The following is a 26,429-nucleotide window of genomic DNA, read 5'->3' as shown; positions in this document are numbered from 1 at the left end:
GAGCTCTTTACTGGGGCCGTATCGCGGGCATGTCACCGCAACCCATCGGGGCACTCAGGAACCCCGCCATTGAGCAGCCTTTGGTGACTGGACCATCGCTCTCAAGCAGGGGCTTGTTCGCCTAAACTGCCCATATTGTGATGTGGCGCCCGAACACTTGCATAATGTGCCTAGTCAGGTGAAGTAGGTTAACTGCGAGGCGCAAGTTTCTTCTTTATCATCCATCATTGGGAGTTCTCAGACGTGGAGAAGCCATCAACCCAATGGTCACCAACTGTGGCGCTTGTTTCATGCACTCCGCTCGGGGTTGATAAGTGCCGGCAGATATTGGTTGCACCAACGGCGGGCCTGTGGGATCGAAAAGTGGCGTCGGATGCTGAGCGGTTAAGCCCTCCTCTCATCCACCTCCACGAGAGTATCGAGGTCGGATTCAAATGGTACGCAAGTCAACTTAAGTGGGAGAAGGGCGTCTTTGCAGTGTATGGGCCGGAAAGTTTCTATGCGGACACTACATCAAAACAGTGGTTCAATTCTTCATGGTTGCAATGTTTTCACAAACACCGTGCTGACATATCCTTCGCTTTCACTTGGTTCCGTCGCTTTTGGGTCCCAACGAAGTGTCATATTTCGAGTTTCTTTTAATATGGCCACTGCTATCTGCTCATGACCAGGGCCACCAAACCCAGCCAATCACCATCTTGACGAAACCTGATTCTGCTGCAATCTCAGCACGTCTCGACTCCCATAAGTCTTGAATCGGCTGTGCCAACCGCCGAGGAAAGACTTCATGAAGCTCAGCCGCGCTCGTCAGACATGAAGGGTGAGCTCTGTGCTGAAGCAGAGCCATTGCCACCTGTGCTAATAGTTCAAGATAGGTTAAAGACGTTTCAACTGGATTGTCCGACCCCTCGGCCAGTAAAGATCGTCTCAGCTCCGCAATGTTCGGAGGAGCAGTCATCCCGCGGATGTTAGCGAAGAAGATCTTGGATATCGTGCTTCCTTGGTATGGCGCATTACAGTTTGCGTCATGCCGTAATAGCTTTCTCAGCATACTGACGTACACGTCTGATACCCTCTTCTCCAACAATGGCTGCTTGGACAGATGAAATAGCCCATCCACAAACTTGCCCCATCTAGCCTCTGTGGCTGAAGTTTCATTGACCTCGGCACCGTGGCTAATGAGGTGATCCAGAATACGTTTCTGCCTGGTGGCCCACAGGTAATCCATTTCAGGCTCTACCATGGACAGACTGAGAATCTCCAACCAGTCGCCCCATATAGAGCCTTTCGGATTGGTGAGAAAGTCTTTAGGTCCCATCTGATATGCACCCCGTACTCCCGCTCCATGGCCATTTTTATCTCCACGATGATGAGTCTGAGATGTTTGAAACATCAAGGACGTGTAGTAATTGGACCTGGCTAGGTCATTCCAAGTCTCTCTCTTGACTTCCCGTGCCCAAGCGCCTTGGTGAGGGCTCGAGCCTCGGCGAAGGAACAAGGATACGACTTGAGTGAGATCTGGGCTGTTCTCATTGATGGGTTTGAGGCTTTCCATGATTGCCTCTCTCAGGAAGGCACCGTTAATGATGTCCCGCGCCCCAGGGCTGCATTCCCTGTGCTGCGAGAGATACTGAGTCAACCCTCGAGAAATGGCGAATTCGACAAAACAGTCGGGTGTCCATGGAATCTCCGCGTCGAGTGAGTCAGCCGCGTCCTCCACGACGTAGCGCAGATCATCCACCAACTCAGATTCAGATGAGCCCGATTCCGCCTCGGCTCGATAAGCGTAGAAGAAAGCTTCTTCTAGTGCCCGAGAAAGCACTCCAGAACGCTGGAAGTGTTCTTTTCGGATGGGCATAAACTTGATCAGTGCAACGTACGCTCTGAAGATAACCGTATTCGGTTTGAATTCCGCGAGGCTCTCAGTGAGAAACTCGGTCATTTCTTTTGTAAGAAGAAAGTCACGGACTGTGCGGTGAAGAAAGGTCACTCGCGGACCCAGGTAATCGCTCGCCGCATGATCAGCTTGAATCTCAAGCAGGCCCTTACTGCGACCGTCGAGCCGGCGAATCATTTGCTTTCGCCTGGTGAACACATCATGCTTGTCCATTGGTTCAACAGGAAGACGTAAGACCTGCGAGAGGTCCTGCGTGCAATAGTCTATCAGGGAATAAAGCATAATGTTAAGCGGTTCTTCGGCCTGTAACGCAATGTGGAACATCTGCGCCATTTGGGAGTGGTAAAACGGGTCGATGGATTTGAGGATGTGCTTGAAAAAGGTCTCGAGATCTTGGGGAAGTTGGCTTACACGTCGTCGTAGGGTTGAAACAGCATCGCCGTTGGTTACACTTTCGTGGACTGAACGGACAACCAGAAATACCCATAAGAATACCCCCTGGGCCTTTTTAGTAATCTCTTCCACGAGCGAGTGTTCAGCTTTCGAGTATTCTCTCCAGTTGGGGTGTTCTTTGAGCATACTCTCTGTGTAGCGTCGGATGTCATCTTGAGTCAAGTCCTGGAGAGCTAATTTCCACAAGCTCGACTTGCCATAAGCGTCTTCAAACACATTCCATGGTCGGCTTGATACACAAAGCTTGACATTTGGCGACGACGCAAGCCGGGCAAGGATCTGGATGAGTTTCTGATGGTCTCCGTCGTACTCATCCAGCCCATCGATAAAAAAGCAGAAGCGCAAGTCCAACTTGTCGCAGTCGACCAAGTGATTCACTATTCGTTCCAGCTCGAAGATTGACCAGTCCCGGCCATCCTCGCCGGATTGAAGACGGTACTCGTTTTGTCCAGGCCCCTCGGGCACGACATTTTCGATTAGATCAGGCATTTGGCGGAAAATTTCGTAAAGCAGTGATCTCAGCAACCCATTAATGGACTTTTGCAGCAGCGTGCCGGCGCTCCAGAAGTAATGGCTCGCGACGATACACTCCTGGGGTTCAGCCCAAGCGCAGAGAAGCTCTGATGTGCGCGAGTGGTTTCCAAGATACTTCATCAGAGTAGACTTGCCGGAGCCTGCTTTGCCAGATATCCAATAAATGCCCTTGCCTCGTTCGAGCCAGTCTGTGAAATTGCTGACGTGAATCGCTACCGCTCCCTGCGAGCCTTCACGGCCGAAAACCCATTTGAATGTCTTTTTGTGCGCCTCAGCTATGCCATAGTGACGAGCCGGCATTGATCGAAAGTACAGACCCCGAAGGAATGTGTGCTGGAAGGAAACGTCTCTTGCATTGGTGGTTAGGCTCAACAGCTTAACGTGTAGTTGATGAAAGTATTGATGAGAAAATATACTATCGTCTGACGGAAGCTCGTTCGAAATGGAAGACTTGAATGTGATGCTTTGGATAGCTGCGGAAATTTCTTCGAGCTTCTCTGAGTGATTTGATTGCATCGATAGAGTGGCTTCCTTCAGCTTCCCAAGCTCGCGCAGTACACTCGATTGTTGGTTACTGTGCTCCGCTGTGAGTGATGTTCGGTGGGAAAGCAGTACAAACAGAACGCTAAAGACATGGGCTCACCTCGTGATGGCGACAAGATGTGTCATAAGTTCCTGTCGATATTCCTTGAGCCTCGCCTCCACATCGTCGACCTTACGCTTGCCCCAAGACGCCCTCAAGGCTTGTTTCAAACTCGCAACACGCCCGCCGGGCGTGCCGTATAAGCTCTTTAGAAGGCTTTGTAGCTCTAACGCTGTGCTCCGGCACTTTTCTGCAAGTTTCCACAGTGCCACCTCTGCGTCGATCCTCTGTCTCGGCTCGCCTTCAAGGTCTGCGGCATTGTCAATGTCGTCCACCAGGAAACGGAGGTCTGAGCAGATCTCATCCAAGGTCTGGTGCTCCTTCGTACGCCCATCGGCCGATACGTATATCTCACGGCTGGTGGAAACCAGCTTCGCACCGAACTCTACGAATTGTATAATGGCGGCCGCTAAACCAAGCGCTGTGAATGGATCCATTGAATACGACTTCTGATGAACCAAGAATTTTGTTTCGACTTCAGGACCTTACGGCATAAAGAGCGGGGTGATTGTCAGATTTCTACTCACCTCGTCACGCGAGCAGACGAGGCTGCCCCTGGCTGCCTCCATATGGCACACCAAAGTGTGCATCCGCCTAGGCGACCTCAGATACCATCCATTCTCATGTCTTATCGGCCTTTGCTCCAAAGGGTATAAGACGGCAAAGCTTCAATTGGATGAATAAACCAGCGTCTCTGTCTGATTGGCATTTACCCCGCACAGCTTGTACCCTGGACATGCTGCGGCCGATGAGATAGGTATGTATGCGTGCAAGTCGACGTTGGGTAAGCGTCAGTCACAGACTTGTGCCCAAGCAATTATTTACATGCAAGTCGGCTTTTATGTCATCTTAGTACACGTCGGGCTTGATTTTCTCCAAAGGATCAAAGCCTGTAAAATCTAAGCCTCTGCCTTATGTTCATTGTTTCGCCAGGTTGGACACATCATTTCAAGTAAAGCCATCTGATACTTACCTTCAAGCTTTGATACCTGACAGTGGGTTGGCTGATAAATGAACGTCTCTGGTTTTTTTCCATCCCTTTCAATGTTCCTGAGCCTGAGCACCCAGGAGGTGAAACACCTGGGCCTTTTCGTTGTGAGTCTGAAAGAAGATGCAGCCAGATGTGTTAAACCTCATGGCAATCTACTGCACGCGTCCAAAGAGTATCAAGAAGACTAAGTATTAACATATCCGCTCATGTGTTTTAGTTCACCCATTTCCACATGGCTGGTTTACTTTCGGTCAGGACAATCACGTCATTGTACTCGGCTTACCTGATCATGCTGACATTGCACAAGATGTCGAAGGATGGCTGCGCTAAAGCGCGCCCTTCCAAAGTCCCAAAATGACCTCGAATTACTAATATGAGCTTAATGAAGTGAAATTGTCCTAAAAGCGACTGGGATCCAAAGACTTCATAATTCAAGGTTCCTGCCAAGCAAAGCTTGTTTCTTCGGCCATGGCTTCCCACTACCCCCAAGGGTACCTAAACCAATTCCTACCAACCATCATGTCTCAGCAACCTACCAAGATCAAGGCAGTCTTCTTCGACTTCATGGGAACTTGCCTCAACTGGCACGCCAGTGTAGTCGAAGCCTTACCCGCCACCATCCCAAAGGAAGAAGCGTCAAAGTTCGCGCTCGAATGGCGCAGACAATACTTTATCGAGATTGCAAACCGGCATGCGCTGGGTCTTGAGCCTGAGGATATTGACATTACGTTCGCGCGGGTCCTTGACAACCTGTTGGACCAGTCTCCTGTTTACGTCAGTCACTTCAGCCCCGAGATCAAGACCAAGTTGATAAAAGCATGGCACTCGCAGCCTGCCTGGCCGGAAGTTTCCAAGGCAATTGAGAGCCTGCGGAACGACCTCGGCCTTGAAGTGTTTGTGCATGCCAACGGCACGACTCGCTTGCAGCTTGACCTCGTCCGTTTTTCAGGGCTGAGCTTCAACATGCTCTTTTCCAGTCAGCTTCTGGGTGTCTACAAGCCTAGCCCCATTGCGTATGAAAAGGCATTGCAGCTTGTCAAGCTCAAGCCTGAGGAAGTGGTGTTGGTTGCAGCGCACGCATATGATTTGCGAGGGGCGCAGAAGGTTGGGTTGAGGACTATCTATGTTCATCGATGGACTGATGATGTCGATGAGGATATGGCAAAGGTTCGGTCCGAGTTTGACGTATTCCTGGAAGACATGACGGACTTGCCCAAGGCAGTTGGGAACTTGTGATTCAGGAGTCGGATATGCCCGTATACCTTCACCTAGATTATGTTTAACATCATTTAATGAAATCTCTCTATGTTTCTCAGCAAGAACGATGCTCAGTTCAGGTGAGAAGATATGGATCTAATTAGTGCAGCTGAGACAGTTCTATCGGGCCTCACTGATACAAGCGGTGTCCCTTAAACTGCTGGATTGGCGACAACATCCGCAATAACAGTGTCCAAATCCTCATCCTCTAGCCCCAAAGACTTCATGGCAAAGTCATCGCGCTTCGTCCAGTTTGCATCTAATTGCCCGACAGCGAAGACAAGGTCCTCAATCGCCTCAGCGTCACCCGCATCGGCCTTGACCTTGTGTTCCGCGATGAAGCTCTCAGATTTGACCTTGTTGACAGTCCACTTGGCCCCCGTCGCCTTCTCCAAACTCTGAAGCAGCTCGTTCTGCGTGATGCAAAAGCTCTGAATGAAAAGCGTCTTATTCTTCGTCACCTCGGTAACGCCCAAGTTGAGAATACGCACAACAGCCTCGCCGACCCTCGGCAGTGTCGCGACAGAGGCCTTGATATCGCCGCCGTCAATGACGTCGATCTTCTTGGTGTCGAGGTACGCGTGCAAGAAACCCTCCTTGACACCCCAGTCGAAAAAGTGCCCGCAGACAATACCCGTCCACGCGAAATCCGGGTTCTTGTCCGCCAGTTCCTGCGCCTTTTGACGCACGGCGCGCTTCCAGCGGTACAGCGGGATGAGCTCCCTCGCGCGGGGGTTATCGGCGTCGATGCTGCCGAAGTCGGCGGGCATAAAGTGCTTCACGCCCGCCGCGGACGCCGCCTCGGCGATGCGCAGGTGCTGGTCGAGATCCCGCAGGCGGAAGCTGACGATGACGACTTCTTGGCCGGTAAATGCCTTTTTGAGACCCTCATAGGAGAGGTCGTTGTCGATTTCAATAACTTGAACTTGGTCTGCGGGGTACGCGATGGTGCTCTTGGAGCCGGCGCGCTTCAGGGCGCTGAGCTTGAAGGATTTGGCGGCCACCAGGGAGTCTAGGATTTTGGCGCCTAGCGTGCCATTGGCGCCGACGAGGAGAACGGATTTCGGTGCCATGTTCAAAGGTAAGTTGTGTATGTTATTTCCGTAGGTAGTTGAACTTGAGAGAAGAATGGCCGTTTCTTTGTTTGTTTCGTCAATAAATGATACTCCGATTTCAGATCAGGTACGCCGTACTCGAACTCAAGATGGACAGCTTGGGGGGACATTAGGCGACTCCAGCACTGACTCACGTCATTCAGCAGCGTTCGGGATAGCTTACCGAGTTCCTTCAGTCTGCCGTCGGGGTGGGGTCCGTAGGGGGCCGGTCTAGGCGGGACATTGAGCAGAACATTCGCTGTGTCTTCCTAACAGAGAAGGTTATCGCGGTTCTTAGCGTTCGCAGCCAAGTTCTGTTAGTGCTCGGTGTGCTCAACCTCATCTCACGCAAGACCCCTCATTAAGATTGAGAACCCCAACGGGGTTAAAGATGTCCAAATCGGGACCCTCCCGGCTCCGGGCAACGTAAGATCCACTCACGCCGGGCCGGAGGACGCAGTTAAAGATCATTGACGTTGAGATCTATGTCGTCGCGACTTCGCGTTTATATACTCTGCTTTGAAAGATGCCCAGGGGTTTTTGGCGCCATTTTCCACATGATTTCCCCGCAATCTAACCATCTGTCGTATAAAACTCTCCGTCAAGCCTAACTCCGGGCGCGTTGGCTAGGGCTCAAGCTGTCTCAGGCTGGAAACATGCTGCTATGCGGAGGCAATAAAAGGGCTGGAAGTCTACTTGCTTTTTGGACACCTTCTCATTGTTCTACATACAGTCCCATTATACCAATAAACCAAGTCGTCTAAAGTACATTAGTAGCCATGTCTTCCAAGCGTATCATCCTCATCACCGGAGCCAACACCGGTATTGGCTACGAAACAGTCAAGATCCTGCTGCAATCCGACAGAGCATACCACATCATTATTGGATCAAGGTCACTCGAAAAAGGCAATTCTGCCCTTGCTGAACTCGCAAAGGAGTTCCCATCCACTGCAAGCTCGTTGGAGGTCATCCAAGTGGATGTAGCCGATGATGATTCAATCATTGGCGCTTTCAAGAGTATCAAAAAAGAGCATGGGCTGCTCGATGTCCTGATTAACAACGCCGGTACGTCTTCATCCCAGGAGAATCGCGAGCCTAGACCAAGTCTGACAGATAACTTGTAGGCGCCTCCCATGATTTCGGGCCTCACAATTACAACCCCGAGGATATCAAAGCGATTCGCCAGAATATGAACAAGTCATACGACGTCAACACATCCGGAACACACGTCATGACCCACGCTTTTGCACCTCTGCTCATCAAATCCTCCGACCCCCGTCTTCTCTTCGTCACCAGCGGACTATCCACTCTCAATGGCATCGAAAGCGCCGGCCTGCTGCCGTTCCAGCCAGGGACCGTAACGGCTGCCGGCTGGCCCAAGCCTTATACCCCTCAAGCCGGGTACCGGTCTAGTAAGACCGCGCTGAACATGGTCATGCAGAACTGGCACTGGCTTCTCAAGGCAGACGGGGTTAAGGTGTGGTGCATCTCCCCCGGTTTCCTGGCTACGGGGTTGGGAGGAAATCCGGATGCGCTGAAGAAGATGGGTGCGGGTGCGCCGAGCCAGGGAGCCAGGCTAATTCAACAGGTTGTTGAGGGTGAGCGGGATGCTGATGTTGGCAAGGTTGTCAACAAGGACGGTATCCAACCTTGGTAGCCGGACAAGTTGGCTGATAACAGAGACTCAGGGTCTGAAAATCATATTATATAAGCAAGGCTTCTTTCTAGAGAACTATAGGAATGTCTTGACATGAGAATCAGTACGCCAGCCAAAGATCGGCATATCAATGTTGATTCAATCACTTGTAGTCGTTCTCCTCCCAAGCAAGTTGATCCACAATCTGCTCGACCCGTTAAAGCGGTCGCGGCGGCTCGAAATAGTCGCTGTCCATTGCTTCGGCGATCCAATGGTTATCTTCCCGAGTCTCTTTGCGGAAGAATGATCCAACGACAGCGTCCTCTGCATCTTGGAGATATTCGAACTCTGCCGTGCCCGCTGACGGCCGCCATATCTTGATGCCATGGCCGTGCAGTCTCATGTAGGTCAAGTGCTTGCACTTTGCGGCGACGATCTCTGGCTTGAGGTATTCCACTTTCTTAAATCTTTGAAGGGGGTCTCCCCCGTGCCCTCTGTTGGTTTTGAACTTGGGGTACTCTATGGAAAGCTTTTTCAAGCCCTCCATGTTCGCAAGGATGTCAATCAGGCCGTAAGGTGCCACCGTGGTGTCGATGGTGAAGCCGATGGAGGTGATCCAGTGGCAGGACTCTAGGACTTTGAACATGTCCCAGTTGTCAGGTGCATCCTTTCCGTTTCCAATCCAGGTCTGTGGTATGATGAGCTCTTTAGCTCTCAAGACCATCTCATTGTTGAGCATGTTGGGGAGGCCTGCATCATAGTTTGGGTCGAAGATGAATGTTTGAGGGTCCACGCGGAGACTGAGTTGGCTTGCGTATTCTTCGTCTAGCTCTTCAAAGCAATGCTCAATGCCTGCTTCCCATGCCCCGATGGTGAGTTGGCGGAGATTCGGCATTGTGCTCGGGTCAATGGCGTAGAATGCGAGCTCCGGGGCATCCGGTGGGCTATTCCCTCGCATGACGGCACTCTGGTTGAAGAGTCGGAGTTCTTGCAAATGGCTCAAGTCGGTTAGTTTGTCGAGATAATCAAACCCGCCATCCTCGTCTTCGCAAAGAAGGACGGGATAGTATAATTTGAGAGATTTGAGGCGGAGGGGAGGGTGACCAAGATCTCCATAGCGATTTCCCAAATTCATGAGAAAGTCGTAAAGCTCATCACGATCGTCTACATTAGCAAAGCTATCCGCCGTCGGTCGAGAAAGAGACAGGCTCAAATCAGTGAGCTTTGGGGAGGAGCCCAGGATACAGGCTAGGGTTTCTATCCACTTTGAGATTGGCCCCTGAAGCCCAGTTAGGTGAAGTCCGGCCAGGCCCGAGAAGACGTTGAAGTCGGCAATGCTGTACTTCAAGTCATCGGGAACAGGCATGATAGGCTCCGGGTCTCGCCAAGAGTCATCGTCGCGACAGTACCTGTCAGCGCCGGGCTCATGTGGGTGGGCTTCCAAATCGAAGGAGATGTCTTCCAAGTCGGGGCAGCAGTGCTTCAGAGCCTTTAAGGTTGCGGAGGAGAGGAAGAATTCTCCGTCTTCCAAGCTTGAAACGGCCGTTAGCGTGCAATCCTACAGGGTTGAGAGTAGTGCCTTGAGTGCTAAAGGTGTGACGAACACAAATCTCTTGACATTTGGGGTGTTTGCCAACAGTCGTCTGAGCTGGGAGTTGCAATTTCGAACATGGTCGTCGAGTTCCATCTCACGGCTGTTCCATTCGAAGCCCTTGGGTCGGAAGTGGATGACTTTTATGTGGCGGGTTTCTGGAGATTCCTTGACAAGCCATTTCTGTGGAGGGTCGTCCGTGACAAAGTGATTGTAGCCCAGATAGACCTCGGCGTACAGGAACTCACTGAAAGCATCTCGGAATGCTTTGTTGACGCGACACAAAGCCCTCAGTGTCTTTTTGTTGGTCGCCTGTTGGTACCATAACAGTACTGGTTATTAGACCACATCCGAAAGATGTTCCACGTGTGTAGGTTCGAAATGTTGACTTGCAAGGTATTGTCCGATGATGCGCAACAACTCTGGCGCGAGCGATACCATACTGGCCGATTCCACAGGCTTATGAGTTCGCTTTTGTAAATGAAAAGACGTCCGAATACTTTGCAATGGCTCCAAAGAAGGAAGTTATTGGGGTTATTCGCAGATGATGTTGAGGGAGTAGGATTGTCGCGTCTGGATGGCTTGCAAAGTACACCACATGTCCCGGTTACGTAAGGTGAGGTCGTGTTTGTGGGTTTATTGTGTAAACTCAAAAGGCGACTAGGAGATTGCTTTTAGACAATCACTACTAAAAAAAGAAAGGCAATTCAGAATATCACTTTTCCTCCAGTGTCTGTTAATATACTTTCTTGGAATACTCGGTCGATAAGTTTGTGCTTACAGCCCCTTTTTCGGTGACTCTCCATGTTGAAGATACATGACAATGTACCTTCAGTCTGATGACGGGAGTCTCTAAGGCAGGCACGAAGCACAAGGTAAGGTACCTGCCTGAAGGTTATGGTCGGCAAGAAGCACCCGGGAAGCACAGCGAGGCAGGTGGATTGTTAGCGGAGGAAGGCACGCAGTGGCAGGCAATTAACTACCTTACCTAGGTAGGTACCCAGATACCTAGGGGACAACCTCCCGGCAGTCCGCCAACCACCAGCCAACGTATCTGCAATTTCACCACACCCAACACCATTCGTTTGCAGTACGGAATACACAATCCTTGGTCAACATCAATTTGAACGGTATTAACGCCAACGTATCTGTCCATACAATGACGACCCTCACGGATGTTTTCCAAATGGAACCCGCCCCGGGGTACGAGCACACGCACACCGTCATTCTCCTCCATGGTAGAGGCAGTGACGGCAAAGAATTTGCAGATGAGTTCTTTGAATGCGAAGTCTCGGAAAACCTGGCACGAACAATGGCTCTCTTGGCCCGCCAAGTTGATGGTCCTGAACAACCACAAGACCCCCTGGACGACACACCAGCGCCACCACCCCCTCGAACCCTACAAGCCCTGTACCCAACCTTCAAATGGGTCTTCCCCAGCGCACCGTCGATCCCATCAAAACGTTACAAAACGGACAGGACCCAATGGTTCGATATGTGGTCTACAGAGAACCCAAACGAGCAAGAAGAATTGCAAGAACCGAACCTGTCTGAAAGCATCGACTTCATCAACCGCCTCATCGACCAGGAATCCCACGTAGTGGCACCCGACAAGATCTTCCTGGGCGGCATCAGCCAGGGATTCGCGACAGCTGTCGCGGCCTATTTGACAGGTTGTAAAGCCTTGGGCGGCCTTATTGGCTACGCTAGCTGGGCCTACCCAGGCCTTTCGCCCTACGAAGTCCCTACCGGTCCTTTCGCCAGCGATGATGGCAAGTGGAAGATAAAGTGTGGTGATGTGAACTACCAGATGGCACGCACGCCAATTTTCCTTTCCCACGCCCGCGACGATCCAACGGTTCCGGTGAAGAACGGAAGAGCCCTATGCAAGGCCCTACACAACATTGGCTTGAAAGAAGTCCAATGGCACGAATACGAATATGGCGGCCACTGGATCACCGAGCCTGATAGCATAGATCACCTCGTCTACTTTATTAACCGCAATCTGGGCCCCTGGGGGGTGACTCAATTTGAAGAGCAAGCTGGTCAAGGGAGATGATGTTATAGAGGGACGGAGAGGAGAAAAGTCTTGATTGGAAACAAGCGAACAGCGACATACCCCAGGTCTTATTCACGCCGGAATCAGTTCACGGTTGGAAGCAGGAAGCGTATCAAACATTGTATTATAGGTAATTCGTAATCGACAACTTGTAGCAAAACGAGTAGAGCATACAAAACAAGGGTATTGAAAGGAGATGTCTATGTGAAGCCAAGCAGAAACATGGCGAGAAGCGAAGCAAAACAACAGCCTAGTGGTGATTAGTAGGTGACCGTTGCGACTTTGGCAACATATTTGTCGTCCCCATCCTTTTGCAAGATGTTGTCAAACATCCACTTGCCAACGTCTTCGCGGGCAATGCTGTACCCAATGGCCAGTTCCTCAACACCCTTGACGGGGTCCTCGACGCCCACCCGGACTGCGCCCGCGGGCTGCTCCTTTCCGTTGGTCAGGAAGCTGGCACGAACCACCGTCCAGGCTTCACCACTCGCAAAGAGGAGTTCCTCCATGGCTTTCTTGTCCATGTGCGGGGTGTGCAGGAGGCCCTTGTAGAGAGGCTGAATGATAAGAGGCGTGTCCCTCCCAAACTTGGAAATTCCAGTGCTGCTGAGCCCAATGACGCGCGGCCGTCCAGAGACGCCCTTTTCGGTGCGCAGCTTCTTGATAGCGTCGAGCAAGACGGTCATGCCCTTTTCGCAGACGTTGACGTCCTCGAGGTTCATCTTGCGCAGCTCAAACCAGGCGCCGATGGAGGAGACGACGGCGTCGACGAAGCGGGTTGCGTCAAGGGGCGAGACGACGCATCGGGCAATCACGTCAGCGTCGTGGGCGTTGCCTTGTTCGATGCGGAGGTTGGGGTACTTTTCGGACGGGAGGACGGAGGTCAGCTTGGACGGGGTGCGGCACAGGGCGATGCACGTGTAGCCGGCGTCGAGGGAGCGGCGCAGAGCTGAGAGTCCGCAGCCGCCAGTGGCTCCGAGGAAGAGAATGGTCTTTGCGGAAGACATGATCGGCGAGTGATCCGTGGCGTGCCGTGTAAGTGCCTAGGTGATGGGGTTTCGGGACGGAACCGAGTACGGATGCGAGAGGTGAGACCGAGTGCGGGATGGCGGATCGGGGCCGGGGGGTTGTTGGTAGATCGATTCCACTGAGGTGTTTGAGATCGACAAGAGTTGAGAGTGGTGATTGAGGATGATGACCGAATCTTCATATTCCACTTGGAAAGCGGGAACTCCATCGCCTTTTATCCTACCAGAAGTCCGCGTCAATACCGCTTAGGGGCCTCGAAGGACACGACTGCGATGCAAAGTCCGCAAGCCACACGGGGCCGTGAAAGTGCATAGTTAGGCCGAATCACCGTGTGTGATGCATGTATGGCTTACATGTTGACAGGCGACAGGCTGACAGCGTCGAAGGAATCGATGCCAACCGTCACAATGCTTGTTTTGGGGTGAGGGAATGTCACCAAAAGAGGCCACACGGCCACAGGGCTGGAATACGGTTGGAATGTTCCTCCGCTCAAACTGGTGGCGTCCAGTGGGAATGCTCTGATAGACGTAGTGGGTCAAGCCACATTTTGCTTATCGGAATTGCGGGCCCTTGAGTGGATCTTACATGTGGGTCTTTGCACGGGATTCGACCCCGGTGGCTTGACGCTAATCTCAGTCCAGTTAGTACACGGGCTGGCAGGGCCGCCTGGTTGGGAAGGCAGCGGGTCGACTCGCATTCCAAATCCGGCTGCAGAGAAGTCCCATCGTCAACATCCAATGCTCTTCTACTGACATCTTCAACTGACATCTTCCACCCTCCCAGTCTCCATCACCGAAACCCTGCGCCTCCCAAGATGAAGCTTCTCCAGTTTGCTGCGGCCAACATACTTTTCAAAGAGTGGCCATAGTTACCAACACAGACCATCGTATCCGAACCTACGTCTATTCACTCTGTCGTCTTCCCAATGACTGACTTCCGCTACCAGAGTGTATTCTTGAATCCGTGCACATTTGACGCATCATGAACTGCTGCTCGTCTTTGCGATACAACACCTATGCGACTCGAGATGGCACATGTCGACCCGACTTGCCACGTCCCACTACTGTCCCCGACTTACATTCAGCCAGCAGACCCCCGTCGCCTCCCTCACGCGAATGCATCGTACAGAACTGAATCGGGCAATTGGCTTCGAGCTCACCGATCACTCCCTGATCTATAACGACGTTGCTACCCACCATCGAGACAAGCAAGTCCCTGCAGCATCTCGCAGCTCACTTCCCCAACCCAACTCAACAGCACAGACTGTGACGTTTCGGCGTGGCATTGGTGGGAGCGCTGAACACTTGACTACAACCCAAGAGAGGGGACTCAGCCCGCAGAAGAGTCCGCACGACTAATCTCCAGTTGAGAGATGGCACCATGTCGCTTCCGTTTGAGTTTCGTCCGATTCCATCACCCAACTTTCATTCGCAATCTGTCTTTCCACAGTCCAAGGCTCCAAGGCAGTGCCCGGACAACAAGGAACGCACCTGGAAAGTTCTGTTCGGTTTGAGCATGTTTGTGGCCCTTACCAGCGGCCGTTGTGCCGTTCAGATCACAAGCGTAGACAAAGCAAAAGGGAACCACCCTCGGCCAGATGGATCCATGTTGCTTGCAGGCCGGGCCCATGCCGTTTCGTAGATCTCTGACGCGGGTCCCAAGCTTGTCGATTCTAATTCTCCGTCGTATTAAGATCGTGGTATGCCGCTGCACAGTCAACTTGTCTTAGCCTTGACAGACGTCGTCAACGCCAAGGGACTCTGACAGGTCGAAGAGAGCTCTCCTATACACAACTAGGCACTCGCGCCATCCAGCAATCTCTAATACAAAAATGCTCGTGGGAAGGTCGGTTCCAGAACTCATCCTCGTGAGGTCCGTGGTAATATACTTTCAGTACCTCGGGTTTCTCTGCTTCCTCTACTTTTGGTTCATATTCGCCCTCGCTGGTGTACCCGGCATCGCTCATCCCGTATCGATCCTCATCGAAGTCGTCGGCATCATCGAAATCGTCTTTTACTTTGCCTGGTTCGTACCGTATCGTCGTCGTCTCCAGAAACCCGGCCTACAACCAGAGCCTTTGAACCAGGAAGAACGCCGGCGGTTCTTCTACCAGGGACTGGACCACGCGCCAGATGTCGAGCAGTATATCCGAAAATGGCACTGCAACGCCCAGCTCGGCGATATTCGCAGGGAGAATGTCAAAGACTGGCTGATGTGGGCATTGTTCGACAAGCAAGGCAATCCGCAAGAACACGACGAAGAACTCGAGGAGTACATTGCGGAAACCGAAGAGCGGGCTGGAGTCAATATCAAGAGAGGCTTTGGAGACGCAACACCGATGCGCCTCAGTTTTGATTCCATCACAATCACCCACAGAAGCTTAATGTATTACCTTGTAAGTGTCTTTGTAGTGAACATTGTCCTCAACTTAGCCTGGATAGGAGACTAACGCATTCAAAAGACCACTGGCACCCTCGACTTTTTCGCAACCCTCGTCCTCTTTATCAGAGGCTTCAAATTCTACCGTCAACCACGCAACACCTTCTTCTCCGTCTTCCCATGGCGGCCCATGACCCTCTTCTCGCCCAACGAGTCTGCCGACCCGAAGCTAAGCTACTTCTGCCGCCCGCACACGTCGGAGACCAAGCGTCCCATTCTCTTCATGCACGGCGTCGGCGTCGGCATGCTCCCGTACCTACTATGGCTCTGGAGCATTCCAAAGGACGTCGGCGTGCTGTGCATCGAGATTCTCCCCGTCTCCTCGCGCATTTGCCCCCCTCTGCAGACGACCAAGGAGCTCGTCGACGGCATAGACGCCATCATCAAGCAGCAAAACTACAACGACTTTGTCTTTGTGGGAAACTCCTTTGGCACGCTCTTCGTTTCCCCGCTGCTGCAAAGACCGGACATCGCGGCAAAGATCAACTCCATCGTCCTCATCGATCCCGTATCACTGCTCCTCCACCTCCCTGCCGTGGCCTACAACTTTACGCGGCGCACACCGAAATGGGGCAACGAATGGGAAATCTGGTTCGTCGCCACAGACCCCATGGTCGCACACACCCTTGCCCGCCGCTTCCGTTGGCAAGATTTCATCCTCTGGACGCCCCAGCTACAGGGAAAGCGCACCACCGTCGTCCTCGGCGGCGAGGACTGCGTCACCGACCCAGACGCCGTGGCGAGCTACGTCTACTTTGGCGATCTCAACTGCACGCGGCACGACAAGCCCGAGTGGGCGACGACGCCTCAGAGGTGGAGCGGGAAAGGGGAGCTGGAGCTCATGTACCTGGCCGGCATGGATCACGGCCAGGCCTTTTTGAGCATCAAGCACATGCCGCAGATTGGCAACGTCGTAATAGCCTATACGCACCTTAGCGGGGTCATGGACTCGAGGCAAGCGGATGTCGCCAAGGAAGAAGAACAGAACCGGATTTGAGACGATGTCATGATTTATGAGGCGTTTTTCGGTTACTCCTGGAGGTGTAGGCTACGTGCGTTCTTTTTGCGACGTGGCTGAGGAGTGGATGGTCTGGGAACCTGCCCTCGCTTTTGTCACTTTACAATATTTATTATCATCACTGACCCTCTTCCTCTCTTATGTATCGCTGTCTATGATTACTCTGTGACCTTTGGCATGTTAGTATGATGCTGGCCTCATGGTATCAGATGTTAGGATATCTGATCCATGCCCATGGTGATGTTTGCGGTTCGCACCCTATGGCCACACTTGAACCTCGGTAAATCCTTGACAAAATCACAGCCACTGCATCTGTTGTTCATCATCAGTCAATCATATTCATCCCACGGCAAAAGCCCCGTCTTCTGATACCCAGGAACGTGCGGCTGCAACGGCGCACAACACTCAATCCTAACCCCCTTCCTCCCAAGCCTATCAACCTCCACCAACCTCACGCGCACAGGAACCTCATGCCTCTTGACCTGAGCGAACCCCCTGCTCCTCCAATTCCGTTCAACATCTCCCTCGACTTGGACCTTGACCTCCACGTCCGTCTCAACAAACTGATCCAGCCCACCAGACACGGCAAATTGCGTATCCCCCCACAGCACATCAACCCCCAAGTCAGCCTGCGCCTCACAAGCATGGCACCACACCTTCCACTCCCCATCCACCCTCCTCCACCCGACGACAACATCAACCTGAATCCGCGCGTTCGTCGGCGACTCAAACCGCAACCCAGCAAGCACCGGCTCAAAGTACGGGTTCCCCGTCCTCAAAATCCCCAGACTCGGCACCCACGGTCCCGTGGGATACGCATCGACAACCCGATACGCCTCCCGGGCGCCGCCCGCCTTCCAGCCCGCGTTGAGGACAGAAATATCCGGTAAAACATACGCTGGGCTCCGCTTGACGAAAACAGTCTTGTAGCTGCCCCGCCCCGGCCTCGTCGAATCCGGCGCCGGGATCACCGTGCAGACACTCCCCGTCCGGACCCGGGCGTACTGGTTCCCCGATAACTTCCTCAGCATGATACGCGGGCACTGGTCCCCGTTCTCGCCCTGGATGGCGCAGTCCAAAACAGCATAAAAGTCGTCCGCCGCGCTGCCGTCGCCGCTGCCCGGGTCATCGTCCACGGGCTCAAGGTACATGGAAATCCTAATCCCCTGGTTCGTAAGCTGGATCGGCTGCTGCCCCGTCGTCCCGAACGCCGGCAACGGGCGAAGGTACTGAAACTGGGAAAACTCAACCGGCGACGGAGCGAGCAGGCCGCTGAGGATGTGCTGGTCAAACGCCGCCTCCTGCGTAGACGTCTCGTAGTTACTGTGCCACGCAAAGATGGAATGGTCTCCCGTATCCTGGAGTATGGTCTCCTGCAGCCGCGCAAAAGCCTTCATCCCCTCGCCGTACAGCAGCGGCATGTTGACGCCAAAGATGCCCATCAGGCTGTAGGCCAGGTCCTCCTTGCGGGTTGTGACTCTCGACGAGGCCCAGTGCATGCGCTCGGCGACGCTCGACGACTCCAGGGGGACCGTCTTGTTCAAGATGTCGAGACTGATTCCTGTGACGGTTGCCAGCGCGGGACCAAGTGACTCGTCGAGCTTGGAGCCGATGAAAAGCCAGTTGGTGTCGTAAAAGTCAACGTTGTCGGGTGCAATGAGCTCCTGAAGTGTCCAGCCGCGGGTGAACCATCGGCATTCGCGCAGCGCCAGTTCCAAAGGAGCAGTCATACCTGGCTGCTGGTATATCGAGTAGTCCAAGTCAGAGAGGTAGACGTAGCAGACACTGGCCTGCTCGTACCAGTTGAACATGGAGTTAATGGCCTCGGACAATTCGGCGCTGCTCGTCTTGTCGATGCAGCACGTGTCGATCCAGATGTAGTCATACCCCTGACTCTGGGCAAGTCGGCAGGCTCCCGTGATCTTGGGGTATCCGGCCATCAGTGTGATGTCCTTCTGGGCATCGTGCACATCTTGCAATGTAACCTCCTCTGTTCCCCACGTGTGGGAGAGAATAGCAAAGTCTGGCGCATTGTCTCCCTCGTACATGACAAAGCTCCCGAGTGCTTGTGACCCGTGGGCAGTTTCCAATAGCCTCATCGTCTCTCTGTGCATGTACTACACAAGATATGGCTTGACCGATGCGGAGGTGAAGGCATGTTGCTGGCGGTGTTCCTGGTGGCCACTAATGCAGCTCGGGTCCCCGCAGGCCCTAGATAGATTAATTGTCTCTGGGGTCCATTAGAGCAACCCTGGCACTTTTCGATGCTATTTACCAGGGTCAACACACGCCAGTACTAAACCTAAGGATGTGGATGTTCTGTAGGCCGAACAAGTCATGCGCCGGTCAATGTATGAGACTCAGTATAAGTCTATATCTCACTTGAGAGCCGTTGTGCCTGGTACGCAAGTTGAAAGAGAAATCCTGTATTACTGATCATGAGGTATATCGCGAATAAACGTCGCAACTTGACTCGGTATCGTTAATCACGCCTTGGGAGCATCAGTCAGTGGCACATATCGAACCCCAAAAAGCTTCTCCTTCACAACAGACCCGTCCTCCTTCTTGTCAATGGCCCAAACGTATTGATCGTAGCCGTTGTCGTCCTCGACGGGGATAAACATTCTGCCCAAAGTTAGCATTCCGTGCCAGAGAACGGCGTTCACCCAGCTCACCTCCCAGGCGCCCGAAGCTGATCCACCAACTCCTGGTGAAGCTCCACCGCAGCAGCACCAACATGGATGGCATCCCACCCCGTAGACTCAGCCGTTTCCCCGTCCCGCGGCGCCTCCACCCAGCCCTTCCGTCCGTCACCGACCCGGAACTTGACCTTGCCGCTATCCAGGAGTGCTCTCCCCTCGACACTTTTGGCCATGTTGGTCTCGCCCATGTCTTTGAGTGCCTGGATATGCTCCAGCCCGACGACGAGCCCCTTGTCTCCGACGAGCTCGGCAAGCAGGTGCGTCAAGTATCCCGATCCCGAACCGACGTCCAGCACCCGCGGCGCGGGCCTCGTTTCGGAGGGCAGGATGTGCGGGAGGAGAGACTCGGTGGCGCTGGCGTGCATGTGAGGTGCCGAGATGGTGGCCTTGTGGCCTATGGACTGGGGCGAGTCTTCGTACGGCGCAGCGGGAGCGTAGTGTGCCCGGTCAACCTGGGCAGCAGGTCAGAGATGCTCTGGCGGTGGCTGTGGTTGAAGATACCTTGAGAAAGGCGTCCTTGACTCGTTGGTCTTTGATGAGGCCATGCCGCCACATGTTCTCGACCAGGTCCTTATTCGTCGCGCCGGAGCTTCGCCAGGCCATCTTGAAGTTGGGGGCGGGGGTTTGGTGTAGGGAGCGAGGGGTATGTCGTCGTGTTGAGCTCGGGAGGAGCTTGAGAGCTCTCCGGACTGAAGGGCGTCTGGTATTCGTTGTGGCGGGTGCTCTGCTTGGGTTGAAACGGTGGATTATTGACTTGCTTTGTCTAGTGAGCGAAGTAGAGACTTCTCGGGGAAGAGGGCATGCGTGATGATGTTGTTAAAGGAAGGGAATGGAGTGTGTTGTAAAAAGATCAGAGGTGACCATCACAGGTGACGGTGATTCAGTTCCATTTCCAGCATGAGATATCCACCTCAGCATGTCTGAACCGCTACAACTAAAGCTACATACAGCGCCCGTTATGGCGCGAATGTGGTGGAGGTGGGTTGATTCCCCGCGCTCTCAAACCTTGTCGATAAGCGACCCAGGGAGTTCAGACTGCCCGGGCAAGTGGGAGCTCGTAAGGTAAGGTAGCCGGGAAACTTTCTCACTGACCCCGCCTACTAAGCGGATCATCCCGCTGCAAGCACTAATTAAAAGATATCTCTTTCGTTTGCGCTATGTTGAATCCAAGGATCATCATATGCCCAAATCTGGAAGGATAGCATTCCGTTATCACGGTTGTGCGAGTGAGGAATAGACATGAATGCATGTCATAGACCCAAGAAAACCTCAGTATTGATGCCGAGAATGAAAGCTGCTGCTGTGCTTCCTATGTAGATTACCCTGCTCCCATTTCCGTTCCCTTAAAACACCCAAGACCCACAGAACGACGCAAAGAAAAGGCGCGAGATGCCAAATGTCGTAGACTCGTGGCCCAGACCAATAACCACTTTGTGACACAAAAAGAATAACCGACTGCGCTTCGTCACGCTGTGACACACGAAAACGCCAATGCTATACCACTCTCTCGGACGACTCGCCATCTGCGATAATGGGCACAGGCAGTCCACGGTCGGGGCTCTGCAGGACGAGCTGCTCGTGGCGCCGTGCCTTGAGGTAGTCGCTAACAGACCTAATGAGGACGAACCATCCGACAACCATCAAAATGTACGCGATCCACTCTTGTCCGGTAATATCCGAAACACCGCCGCCGCCCTCTCCCGTTACCGCGTTGGGGTCGAAGCTGTGCGAGTTGGGGTCGGGTGGTGCCGCGTATCCGTCTTGGCCGTTCATCTTGGGCGGGTGGTCGCCCTCTGTTGTGCCCTTCATGTAGAAACCGTACTGAATTAAGGTGATGCCCAGGCCGGCGCGGGACCCGTTCTTGGCCGCGTGAGTCGAGTGGAGGAGGTACGTGAGGATGAAGCCGACAACCTGGAAGGACATGGAAATCATGCCGTTCCAGACAAAACTGAAGAGAGATCCGACGGGCATCCCATCAATGTAGACTTCGTCGGGTCCGCCGAGGCCTGGAGCAAGGATAGTCGTCTCCCAGTAGGGGGGTGCGGCATCCGCAGCGGCTTGCTCATATGTCTAGAGACTGGTTAGTACAGCATATTCAAAGGTTAGGTTTCCCCGATGTATGGGAGTGGCGGTGGGGATTGAACATACCGGAGGTTGCTCCTCCTTCGTCTCGCCTCCCCGCTCAGGCTTCGCCGTCAAGTTGGAAAAGACACCCTCATTCTGAATACCGCTGCCGTAGATGCGGAACGGCGTCGTAGGTCCACCTGCTGCGGATGCAGTAGTGGGAGGAAGCTGGGTGACCTGCCTATCGGGCTGGGGTCTTGACTCGGAGGAGACGGTGCGGGATGTGTCGCGGGAGGTCAGGGTGGAGTCGGCGCGGACTAATCTCTGCCTGTCGTCGGCGTCGTCATCGCTTTCGTCGCCATCGGTATCGAATGCGTCGGCGAGGGTAGAGTCGACTCCGTGGGCGGCACGATCGCGCGATGATGCTCTCGAGTGAAAGGACGGGGGCGGAGAGTTTGGCACAGTTTGCGCGTGACTTGGCGGTGCGGAGTTGGGGCTATTGAAGTCGTCCTCGTCCTGGGCGTTTACCTGCAAAAGAGTACACTGTCAGCGAACCATGACAAAAATGAGAAAGAAATGGTGTCGGGTTTTTGGGACACAACATACCCGCTCATAACGTCCAGCCATCTTGACGAATGTGGTGTAATGTTTTTGTTTTCTCTTTCTCTCTATTCTCGTTGTCTTGAAACCGTAGGACTCGGGGCGCCCCTTTCGCCACTGGGGGAGAAGACGGCTAGCGCTGTGTAGTCGGTAATTGGGGGGAAGAGGCGTTGGAGGTAAGGAGACGTCGGGGAATACGGAGGCGGTTATTCGAAAGGAGCCAGGCGAAAAACGAAAAGAAAAAAGGCGAGGAAGCGTTTCGCGAGGATCGTAGGAGAAATCGGAGGGGTGAGGCGACAAAAAGGAACGACGATGGTGGTGTTGTGCTGAAGAAAAAAAGGGTGTTGGTTCGGAGGAAAAGAGGACTACTACGTACACCATCAACGTTGGTTCGGTTCGTCTGCGGTGATGAACGTCGGAGAGTCAGTCCAGGCGTATCTTGGGAGGAGTACGCTGAAAGATACTAAGTGCAAGGTACCTAAGTAGGTAGTGAACGGAGTACGACAACAGGAGGTCAGGAGTGTCGGGATTGTCGCACGACCCGGGCGCTGTCTCGCTGCGGTGAAGTGGATTACCTAAGATACATCTCTAACGCTAAAAAGCCCCTGTGCCAGTGGAGGTGGAGACGAATCTCAGTGTCGCTGCCATTGCTGGTAGGGGGGTTACGTATACGTACTCGTACCTTACCCGCGGGAATGTGCTGGAACAAATTGAGACTGAGGGGGGCACGGGGGGTTCAATTCTGTGTTGCTCCGAGTCCGCTGCCTCAGTGGTGACTGCCAACGGCTGCCTCTTTGGTGGCCTGAGTGCTGACAAAGACAACCGGGGAGTACCTACCTCAAGGCACTTGACTGTCAAATGCCTCAGGCCAGAGTCATGCGCATAAGGTAAGCCAGCTCACTAGCCTCATATGCATACTGTGTACGTAGCGAATGCCCCACTCTCTTCGGCCCATCGGACCCCCTGACCACTCGAGATCTTTTTCTCCAATCACAGCCCTCTGAGTAATCCAGCCAATATCATTCACGTCTTTGGCGAATCCGTCTCCACTCTGACCAGTTCGGTAAGCGCCGATGCAGCGCAGTCCCTTAGCTCCGACGAAATGAATTTCTTCGACGTCTGCGACCGGGCCTGCCATCTGATGCGAAATCCTTGACGTCGTTGATGGGATTCTGAAGCTACCGCGACTTTCGCCCTTCACCGCCCGCACCCACCCCCCTCTACCCACCACTGCTGCCTCATTGCCCCGCGGTGAGACCATGATAAGGTAGACGGCATTCGGTAGACTCACCTCCATTCTCCATTTGTTTCCAACATCGCCGCCATGTCGCGCACAACGAGTGTATGTCTCTCCTTTCTGCCTCCCTTCCCGCCCTTCCAACTATCGCCTCACCGTCACTAACACTATCCTTCCACAGCAAGCGTACAAGCACATGAGGTCAGCCCTGGCCTTGTGGCCCAAGGACAACCTCCGCCCCGAGACCCAGTTCAGCGAAATCATCCAGAGAGGCATCGAGAGGAGGTATACCAAGCCCAATGTCGTCGACGAGGCCAAGGAGCTGAAGCAGGCCAACGCCATGTTCGCCCTCACCGACGATCGCTTCAAGAAGAGGGTAAGCTGCACCAACCTCCACGACCTCGCCTCATCGTAATCCTCTAACATACATCCCGCAGTTCCCCCTCAATGGCGAACTCTTGAAGCCCGAAAGCCAGCCCACATACTTCCAAGACCTGTTGAGAGAGCTCGAGGAGGCCCCGACACGAGGGTGGCTGCAAAATATGTCCAAGAAGTTGTCAGGCATGTTCAGACTTCAATGATGATGGCATAAGGAAGGAACGACGCAAAAACAAACTACCACAAACACCAATACGAGGCACCACTGATTACGGCATCGCACAGCGAAAAAGGAAGCCATCCAAATAGCAAGGGCATGCTTGACGTAACGGTCAAGGCCCTATGTATCATATCTTGTACAAAATCTGTACCCTGTATAGTGTAACTATCTATACCAAACAAAAAACTAGAACCTCAACGCCATTGTATCTTGTAGCAGTCCTTCTTAGATGTATCTTCCCTCGGGGTCCACCTTGTTCATCAGATCCATGCTCTTCTCGTACATGGTGAAGACAAGACCGCCGCTCACCACGAGACGCGCCAAACGCGGCAGCGCACCACTCCACAACGTCAAGACGCCCTCTTGCTTCAGGATCATGGCGGCACACCGGAACGAGTTGCCGTACTGCTGTCGTGCCGTGATGCTCTGCATGCGCGTCTTGATCGTGTCGAGGGGCTGCGTGGCGTACACCGTGATCAATCCCGCGATGCCGCCCATCGCGAACGTGCCCACGGCGCCCAGCTTCTCTCCGGGTGCCGTGTAGGACTCGGCCATCTGCTTGAGCGCATTGTACGCGCTGAACCGGACCGCGCTGTTGGCCGCCTGGCGGGCCGTCGTCGGCACGAAGCCCTGGAAGAATCCGCGGAGGCCGCGCTCGCGGGCAATGATGGGGACGGCGCTGAGGAAACCCTTCATTCGGGGCTTGCCGGACTTCTTGTCGTCGATACTGCGGCAGTAGTGTCAACAATGATGCAAGGCCATTAGTGTAGCAGTGCAAAAGACTCACAGCGTAGTCTTGATGCTCTCAAAGGGAGTGACAGCAAGGGCCGACTCCGTCACACCGGCGCCGAAGCCGGCGATGACCGTCTTCGGCCCAGAGATGTTGCCGTCGGCGTCGGAGAGGAGCGTCTTGTACTGGTCAAAGGCAACGAATCCTATACATCGGGCGTCAGCAAGCACAAGGCAATTGCTCCAGAGTATCTGCTTCACATACGAATGCCCGCCTTGAGCGAGTTGCCAATGATCAACGTGGTGCATCCCGCGTACCATTGCGCTCCGAACGGCGGCCATGGCAGCTTCTGTCCGGCACCCAGGTTTCGGTTCAATTGCGACCGGGTCTTGGCAACTGTCGAGGAAGGGTCAGAGAGTCAATCGCAATCGGGTGACCGGTCGTAGTCGTCTTACATTCGGCAGGGTACGTGATGGCTGTGTCCGGAGAGTTAGTCTTCTGTCTTCATTGTTTGCGGGTGCGTCATCGGGGGGGGACCGCAAAGAGTGGAGGGACTCACCAATCTCAACAGCGCCGGCCGTAGATCCAGCCAGAATGGATCGCAGGACCGTCGGTCCGCCCTTCTTGACGGGCTGCGACTCATCCTTGGTCGCCGCGGTGGCACTCATCGCGGTCGACATTTTGGAGGCGGGAGGATCTGCGGAGCGTGTTGGAGTTTGTCTGCTGGACGGGCACTTTTTTTTTTTGGAGGAAGCTTGACGTGCAGGTGCAGTCCTGCGTCCGAGATCGCGGGGTGTGGAGACTCTGGAAAGCCGAACGGTACGTACCGGCTAGTGGTCTGACGACATCTTGGCCGCTGACCGTGCATATCAACACACCGAGGTCTTCACCTCGCCACCACACCGAGATGCCGAGATAATGATGACTTACATCAACGGCAACCCATTTTGATGGCCTATACAGTACATGGAGAAGGACTCTTCAACCCAGGGACTATACATTGAGTAAGACCAGCCAAAATTGTCGTTAGATATCTCATTCTGGGGTGATCATCCCCATTTCCAATTATTCGGAATGGCTATAGATACTTTCACACCGTTCTCATCATTCTTTCCGGGGTGACCATATCAATTGCATGCCCCGTAAACCATTTATTCTACTGTGTACTTTATACCATCTCCTGTTGGTATAGATGAATGCTGTAGGGCAGCGACAGAGGTTGACTTCGTTGCCGTGGCTAACCAAAATGCCGGAGACACATTATTTGGTTTCCAAACAGCCGTCTTGGTTTAACCAGAGACGAACATCAATCATCTTGATTGCGGCTTCGGCTCTCTATCTGAGTTGGATTCAAGGTCGGTTTAAACGCTTGTCAAATGCCTGTTCAAGGTGCGGGATTGTGGACTTGACTTCTAAGTTTTGTCCTTCAATGTATTTTTTGAGTGAAAAGTGCTATAATATAATGGTGAGTAATAAAAGGTAGATCAAACAATTATCTGAAAAGTATTCGCCAATGCCATTTCACCTTGTTCATACATTTTCGCTTGGAAGTTGGAAGACAAGAAATTTCATATTCATATGCATAATGCAGTTTTAAAGGTGAATTACTTAAACAATCTGTTGCCTGCAATAGAAATAACCTGATCCGAGCTGGAATACCGACTCGAGTCTTCGCCATCGTTGCCGCTATTTTCCATAAATTAGGAAACATAATGTTCGGGCTCCTTGATGGCAAGAGGTTATCTTTCGGAGCATTATGGTAATCTGCTTTCTAAATACAGAGTTCCAAGAATTGACTTATAGTCAAGACTGTCCTTGCTTGAGACGTCACAGCACTGCCTACTACACGATTCATTG

General features: G+C 53.2%; 13 protein-coding genes across 13 annotated transcripts; 5 read left to right on the top strand and 8 right to left on the bottom strand.

Annotated features, from left to right (window-relative positions):
* Positions 1–661: 661 nt before the first annotated feature.
* Positions 662–3,964, bottom strand: HER10_EVM0002530 (uncharacterized protein; the record flags this gene model as incomplete). The annotated part of the gene is made up of 2 exons (XM_035472236.1): positions 662–3,458; positions 3,528–3,964. 2 exons carry the CDS (start codon positions 3,962–3,964, stop codon positions 662–664), a joined length of 3,234 nt encoding a protein of 1,077 aa, XP_035327696.1.
* Positions 3,965–5,037: 1,073 nt separating this feature from the next.
* Positions 5,038–5,754, top strand: HER10_EVM0001913 (haloacid dehalogenase; the record flags this gene model as incomplete). Its single annotated transcript, XM_035471645.1, has 1 exon — positions 5,038–5,754. The coding sequence occupies one exon, from the start codon at positions 5,038–5,040 to the stop codon at positions 5,752–5,754; it is 717 nt and encodes a 238-aa protein (XP_035327645.1).
* Positions 5,755–5,924: 170 nt separating this feature from the next.
* HER10_EVM0002094 (NmrA-like family protein) lies at positions 5,925–7,304 on the bottom strand. Its single transcript, XM_035471820.1, has one exon. The coding sequence runs from the start codon at positions 6,846–6,848 to the stop codon at positions 5,928–5,930; it is 921 nt and encodes a 306-aa protein (XP_035327658.1). The 5' UTR covers positions 6,849–7,304; the 3' UTR covers positions 5,925–5,927.
* Positions 7,305–7,627: 323 nt separating this feature from the next.
* Positions 7,628–8,526, top strand: HER10_EVM0002963 (short-chain dehydrogenase; the record flags this gene model as incomplete). Its single annotated transcript, XM_035472654.1, has 2 exons — positions 7,628–7,934; positions 7,994–8,526. The coding sequence occupies exons 1-2, from the start codon at positions 7,649–7,651 to the stop codon at positions 8,524–8,526; spliced, it is 819 nt and encodes a 272-aa protein (XP_035327747.1). The 5' UTR covers positions 7,628–7,648.
* A 196-nt stretch (positions 8,527–8,722) lies between these two features.
* On the bottom strand, positions 8,723–10,537 carry HER10_EVM0006345 (uncharacterized protein; the record flags this gene model as incomplete). The annotated part of the gene is made up of 3 exons (XM_035475932.1): positions 8,723–10,063; positions 10,106–10,408; positions 10,463–10,537. 3 exons carry the CDS (start codon positions 10,535–10,537, stop codon positions 8,723–8,725), a joined length of 1,719 nt encoding a protein of 572 aa, XP_035328078.1.
* Positions 10,538–11,255: 718 nt separating this feature from the next.
* Positions 11,256–12,155, top strand: HER10_EVM0005812 (phospholipase/Carboxylesterase; the record flags this gene model as incomplete). Its single annotated transcript, XM_035475416.1, has 1 exon — positions 11,256–12,155. The coding sequence occupies one exon, from the start codon at positions 11,256–11,258 to the stop codon at positions 12,153–12,155; it is 900 nt and encodes a 299-aa protein (XP_035328031.1).
* A 198-nt stretch (positions 12,156–12,353) lies between these two features.
* HER10_EVM0011449 (uncharacterized protein) lies at positions 12,354–13,594 on the bottom strand. Its single transcript, XM_035480882.1, has one exon. It carries the CDS (start codon positions 13,160–13,162, stop codon positions 12,416–12,418), a length of 747 nt encoding a protein of 248 aa, XP_035328523.1. The 5' UTR covers positions 13,163–13,594; the 3' UTR covers positions 12,354–12,415.
* A 1,103-nt stretch (positions 13,595–14,697) lies between these two features.
* On the top strand, positions 14,698–16,620 carry HER10_EVM0010020 (uncharacterized protein; the record flags this gene model as incomplete). Its single annotated transcript, XM_035479490.1, has 2 exons — positions 14,698–15,579; positions 15,646–16,620. The coding sequence occupies exons 1-2, from the start codon at positions 15,016–15,018 to the stop codon at positions 16,618–16,620; spliced, it is 1,539 nt and encodes a 512-aa protein (XP_035328399.1). The 5' UTR covers positions 14,698–15,015.
* Positions 16,621–16,970: 350 nt separating this feature from the next.
* HER10_EVM0003183 (putative HET domain-containing protein) lies at positions 16,971–18,740 on the bottom strand (the record flags this gene model as incomplete). Its single annotated transcript, XM_035472867.1, has 1 exon — positions 16,971–18,740. The coding sequence occupies one exon, from the start codon at positions 18,738–18,740 to the stop codon at positions 16,971–16,973; it is 1,770 nt and encodes a 589-aa protein (XP_035327772.1).
* A 387-nt stretch (positions 18,741–19,127) lies between these two features.
* Positions 19,128–19,946, bottom strand: HER10_EVM0010176 (protein-L-isoaspartate O-methyltransferase; the record flags this gene model as incomplete). Its single annotated transcript, XM_035479645.1, has 3 exons — positions 19,128–19,266; positions 19,317–19,795; positions 19,845–19,946. The coding sequence occupies 3 exons, from the start codon at positions 19,944–19,946 to the stop codon at positions 19,128–19,130; spliced, it is 720 nt and encodes a 239-aa protein (XP_035328409.1).
* Positions 19,947–20,600: 654 nt separating this feature from the next.
* HER10_EVM0001910 (uncharacterized protein) lies at positions 20,601–22,845 on the bottom strand. The gene is made up of 3 exons (XM_035471642.1): positions 22,014–22,845; positions 21,492–21,935; positions 20,601–21,413 (listed from the first exon to the last, which is right to left on the bottom strand). The coding sequence occupies exons 1-3, from the start codon at positions 22,386–22,388 to the stop codon at positions 20,838–20,840; spliced, it is 1,395 nt and encodes a 464-aa protein (XP_035327643.1). The 5' UTR covers positions 22,389–22,845; the 3' UTR covers positions 20,601–20,837.
* A 20-nt stretch (positions 22,846–22,865) lies between these two features.
* HER10_EVM0011886 (uncharacterized protein) lies at positions 22,866–23,825 on the top strand (the record flags this gene model as incomplete). Its single annotated transcript, XM_035481299.1, has 3 exons — positions 22,866–22,874; positions 23,426–23,620; positions 23,682–23,825. The coding sequence occupies 3 exons, from the start codon at positions 22,866–22,868 to the stop codon at positions 23,823–23,825; spliced, it is 348 nt and encodes a 115-aa protein (XP_035328557.1).
* A 242-nt stretch (positions 23,826–24,067) lies between these two features.
* Positions 24,068–25,318, bottom strand: HER10_EVM0005909 (uncharacterized protein; the record flags this gene model as incomplete). Its single annotated transcript, XM_035475511.1, has 5 exons — positions 25,132–25,318; positions 25,028–25,048; positions 24,837–24,968; positions 24,630–24,777; positions 24,068–24,569 (listed from the first exon to the last, which is right to left on the bottom strand). The coding sequence occupies exons 1-5, from the start codon at positions 25,250–25,252 to the stop codon at positions 24,068–24,070; spliced, it is 924 nt and encodes a 307-aa protein (XP_035328038.1). The 5' UTR covers positions 25,253–25,318.
* Positions 25,319–26,429: the final 1,111 nt, after the last annotated feature.

Source organism: Colletotrichum scovillei, assembly GCF_011075155.1.
Source record: "Colletotrichum scovillei strain TJNH1 chromosome Unknown Contig00010, whole genome shotgun sequence".
NCBI classification, from domain to species: domain Eukaryota; kingdom Fungi; phylum Ascomycota; class Sordariomycetes; order Glomerellales; family Glomerellaceae; genus Colletotrichum; species Colletotrichum scovillei.
This window is presented reverse-complemented; position numbering and strand designations above follow the sequence as displayed.

Bases quoted from the DNA above. Each gene is read 5' to 3' on its own strand.
- HER10_EVM0001910 (XM_035471642.1), bottom strand. From the start codon at position 22,388: ATGGTGTACGTAGTAGTCCTCTTTTCCTCCGAACCAACACCCTTTTTT. The intron at 21,936-22,013 runs GTATGTTGTGTC...ACTCTTTTGCAG, and splicing joins TGGCTGGACGTTATGAGCGG to GTAAACGCCCAGGACGAGGA. The intron at 21,414-21,491 runs GTATGTTCAATC...ACCAGTCTCTAG, and splicing joins CGAAGGAGGAGCAACCTCCG to ACATATGAGCAAGCCGCTGC.
- HER10_EVM0011449 (XM_035480882.1), bottom strand. From the start codon at position 13,162: ATGTCTTCCGCAAAGACCATTCTCTTCCTCGGAGCCACTGGCGGCTGC.
- HER10_EVM0002094 (XM_035471820.1), bottom strand. From the start codon at position 6,848: ATGGCACCGAAATCCGTTCTCCTCGTCGGCGCCAATGGCACGCTAGGC.